General features: G+C 57.6%; 1 protein-coding gene across 3 annotated transcripts in view; it reads left to right on the top strand.

The window, feature by feature from the left end:
• The first annotated feature begins 6 nt into the window (after positions 1–6).
• CPD (carboxypeptidase D) overlaps positions 7–4167 on the top strand; it is a 24774-nt gene continuing 20613 nt past the window's right edge. For all 3 annotated transcript variants that reach the window (XM_025192327.1, XM_025192326.1, XM_025192328.1), the window contains exons 1-2: positions 7–133; positions 3448–3695. In XM_025192327.1, coding sequence (XP_025048112.1) covers positions 111–133; positions 3448–3695 — 271 coding nt within the window. In that variant the 5' untranslated portion in view covers positions 7–110. The remainder of the gene's footprint in view (positions 134–3447; positions 3696–4167) is intronic.

Raw genomic sequence — 4167 nt, 5'->3', positions numbered from 1 at the left:
CCGGGCCCGGCCGCGCCAACGCCCTGGGCCGCGACCTCAACCGCAGCTTCCCCGACCAGTTCGCCCCCGGCCCGCCCGACCTGCGCCCCGTGCCCGAGGTGCGCGCCCTCATGGCCTGGATGCGCAGCAACAAGTAAGAGCCGCGGGCGCGCCCGCGACCGCTACGGCGTGTCGTCTGCGTCACCCGTGACATCGATGACGTCCGTCATCCGTGTCTGTACCGTCCGTGACATCTGTGACGTGTCGTCTGTGTCGCCCGTGACATGGATGACATCTGTGTCTATACCGTCTCTGACACGTCGTCTGTCGCTTGTCGTTTCTGACATCTGTGACGTGTCATCTGTGTCATCCGTGACCTGTTTGTGACATGGATGACGTCTGTCGTCCGTGTCGTCCATCAGGACGTGGTAACCCTGTGGAGGGGGTTGGTGTCGCCCCAGCTACTTGACTCCAGCCCCCTTTTATCTCGAGTGTCTTTGGTTTTTTGGGCGCAGCGCGTGCCTGCCTGCGATGCCGCCGGCTAGCACGTGTGTCGCGGCCCCGCGGGTTCCACCTGGCTTCCCCCGGCACGTCTGAACGGAGGGCGGATAGCGGTCTGGGCGCGTGCGAGCGGAGGGGGGAGTTGGCAGCCGCCTGCGGGTGCTGGGGTTGGAGGGAGCCGGGCTGTTCTCGGCGGGGGCAGGTGGCGGAAGGAGCAGGGAGGGACGGTGAAGTTGGATATTAGGAAAATATTATGGTGAGATATTAACAGGTTGCACGGAGCAGTGGTGCAGTGTCCATCCTCGGAGGTGTTTAGGACCCGTACAGGCAAAGCCCTGGCTGGGATGACGGAGTTGGGGCTGGTCCTGCTTGGAGCAGGGGTTGCACTAGATGAGACCTCCTGAGCTCCCTTCCGCCCTCCTTGTCTATGACGGCGTCCCGGTTGTGTATGGCACCGTGCACACCTCGCGTGCACCAGACGTGGGTAGTTGGGGATGATGCAGTCGGGGCTGGTCCTGTTCGGAGCAGGGGCTGGACTGGATGTGACCTCCTGGGGTCCCTTCCCACCCGCATTGCCTGTGATTGTATGAACAGGGGCTGCAGGGACTCGGGAGTCGCACGCCGCTTGCTCCGTGTAGCCAGCCAGGCACAAGTTTAATTAAAGGCGAAACTGGTGTTTCGTTGGGGGTCCGTCTGTGACCCCTGCCGAGGATCAGGAGCTCCCTCCGGGGTTAGCTTTAGACCCGGGGCAGGAGTGTGTCTTGCCACACCTGGCTGCTCAGACCAGGGGGGCTGGGTGCTAGGTGTGAGAAGCAGTGTTTCCCAGTCCCTTCCAGGCTTGAGTTGTCATGATAAATTTTCCTGTGTTTGTCACGTCTGCTGTGGCAGAGAAATGGTGGGCCAGGCTGCTCCAGAGTCGTAGACAACGATGGCTGGAAGGGCCCTCGGGAGGTCACACATAGTCCACCCCCTGCTCCAAGCGGGACCAGCCCCAACTACATCACCCCGGCCAAAACCAGACTGAACTTGCTGAGGACAAACCTGGAGAGGATTGCAGAGTGGTTACCCCTGAGCAGCATCGACGGAGCCAGCACGTCCACATGGGACAGGGGTGCACGGAGTCATGCCAGCAGTTTTGGCGTTCGTTAGACTTTATTCATGAGAGCAGCTTGAGCAGACCTGACCCGAGGGACTGCAGCAAAGTGCGTCCGTCTTCAAAGAACTCTTCAGGGGGTGGTTGGATAAAGGCTGTCAGTTGGAAGCAACTGCAGTTAAACGCCAGCGGGCACCTAAATGGGCAAGAGCAGAATTGCCTTGTGAAGAATTTGAGGTGTAACTGGCTTTGCGTGTGGCCACCGGCTGGTGCTCTAACTGCAGAAGAGTCACTGGCTGTGTTGGTGACGCGGCTCTCGATCGGGCCGACTTCCCTGACGGGGCTGGGACAGGACTCTCTAGGTCCGAGCCTGCGCTGTTATCTTGCAGAGGGAAATCCTGTGGGTTCAAAACGCCGTTTAACCATCCATTAAGAGAGGCGACGTTTGCACAAAACCTCATCAAAAAGCAGCTTGGTGCCAGATCTGGATGGGAACAATGCAGCCCTTTGTGCTTTCCTCTGCCCGGCAGTGGTGGTTAATGCTATTATTATTGCTGTACTAATTTAATCGCTGGTACGGAGCGAGTGAGTAAACAAAACGGTTTGTTTCAGAAATCCTGCGGGGCTGGAATGCCGTTCCCCGGCTCGGCCAGCCTCCCTATAACGTGCTAGATGGAGCGAAGGGGGCGATCGGGCCGGCTCTGCTGGTACGTGACAAGTGCCGATTGAAGCAAGCAAACCTGAGTTCTCCTCCTCTCCAAATCCACAAAGAGAGTTGAAGGAGCACAGGGGCGTTGAGTGCCTCAGGTGTGTTCGGGCACCTGCGGCTGCCTGTGACCAGGCTGAAGAAAAGGTGGACGGGGTGGGGGACGGGACCTGCTGCTGTCCTAGCTTTTCTCCTAAGGTAGCAAACCGTCCGTCTGCACAACGGGTGCATCTTAAACGCGGTCTCCACAGTCTGCCCTATGTCTTGGTTTGAGCCCTGTTCAAAGCTGAGCCTACACAAAAATATGCAGCTCTGCCTTCCTGTATCATAGAGTGAAACGACACGTGTGTCCCACCTCCCGGGATGTTGAATTGGACAGTGACTAACCGGTCTGGTTTTGCAGCTTGCTGCAAAATTCTGCTGACTTCTCGTGCTCGGGTGGCGCTTGGAGCCTCTCCGCAGGGCTCCGGGCTCTGAAAACTTCCATTTTCAGGACACGTGGATGCTCCTATCGGAGCAGACGCACAATGGACTAGTGGCAGCTGCGTTAAGCTGTGGCTGCCATGGTGATGCTTCAGTCCCTAGGCAGCAGAGGCGAAAGCCTTCTCCTTTGATCTGCAGATGGCCAATCTGCGCGGGGCTCTGGAGGAGCCCTCCTTTGAACTTTATCTAGCAGCGAGCTGCAGTCCCAGCAGCCCAAGCCTCAAAGGAAGCAGGCTGCACCACAAAAGGCAAACTAATCCTTTTTGATGGAATAATAAGGCATTCCCGTACTGAACGCCCAATGGCTGCGACACCTCTGCTCGTTTGCACTGCCTGAAGCTGGTGGGGTGTGATGACTGCCTGTCCGGACCGGACCGGGGCTCTGAGTGCGCTGCTGACAGCCCTATGATACGGGTTGGGTGCGTGCCTGATGTTGTGGAAGATGTAGCAGAAGGCCTCATCTTGCCATCGTGTTTGGACAAAGGGGCGTTTGCGTCCTGTCCCAGCACGAACAGCTTTTCAGGAGCTCCCCTGTTCCTCCCCGGCGGTGAGCCCCGAGGTGCTGAAACCACTTTGGGATGGAAGGGGCTCCCTTAGTCTGGCTGGCGGGTGGGCGGTGGCGGCTCCCGCTGCCTGATGTGCGCTCCCTGGTTCTAACCAACATGTGCCTTCTCCCCAAATGCAGGTTTGTGCTTTCCGGGAATCTGCACGGAGGCTCTGTGGTGGCGAGCTACCCCTATGATGACTCTCCCACTCATCAGTCCTCTGGCGTCTACAGCAAATCGGCCGATGATGAAGTATTCAGGTACCTGGCGAAAGCCTATGCTTCACACCACCCCATCATGAAAACTGGCACCCCAAACTGCCCGGGGGAGGAAGATGAGACTTTCAAAGATGGCATCACCAACGGCGCCCATTGGTACGACGTGGAAGGTAAGCTGTTCTGTCACCACACTGAGCAGGGCTGTGCGCTAATGGCGCGTTTCATAGAAACCCTACTTTGCCCTGCTGCAGAGGCACGGGCCATCTTCGCTCCCCGTGCTTGTCAGTGAACATCAGGAACTGCAGCCGTGGCTGCTGCAGAAAGGGGATGGGAGGAGAGGAAGGGGTTTTCAGTTTTTAGCATAGCTTTTGGGAAGCAAAGCAGCACGGTGTAATAGGGGAGCAGGTGCTCAGTGAATTATACTTTGAGACCCGTTGTGTGAATTTTGTTGCAGTAAAAGGGCCCGGAGGGGGGCGGCTGTTAGCCTGACCCTGTTTACCATCATGTGGTTCCCCAATGTTTGGGGCTGAGAATAGAGACCTTGGCCTGTTGTGAGTGCCACAGTATGGAGCTGAGACTGGTTGCTTTGGACAGATGAGGCTTTGCACTTGCACGGAAGATTACAAAGCTTACTGCAGCTTT

The sequence above is a fragment of the Alligator sinensis genome, unplaced genomic scaffold (genome assembly GCF_000455745.1).
Source record: "Alligator sinensis unplaced genomic scaffold, ASM45574v1 scaffold1642_1, whole genome shotgun sequence".
NCBI classification, from domain to species: Eukaryota; Metazoa; Chordata; order Crocodylia; family Alligatoridae; genus Alligator; species Alligator sinensis.
Note: the sequence above shows the minus strand (reverse complement) of the source record. Positions and strands in the feature narration are given on the sequence as shown.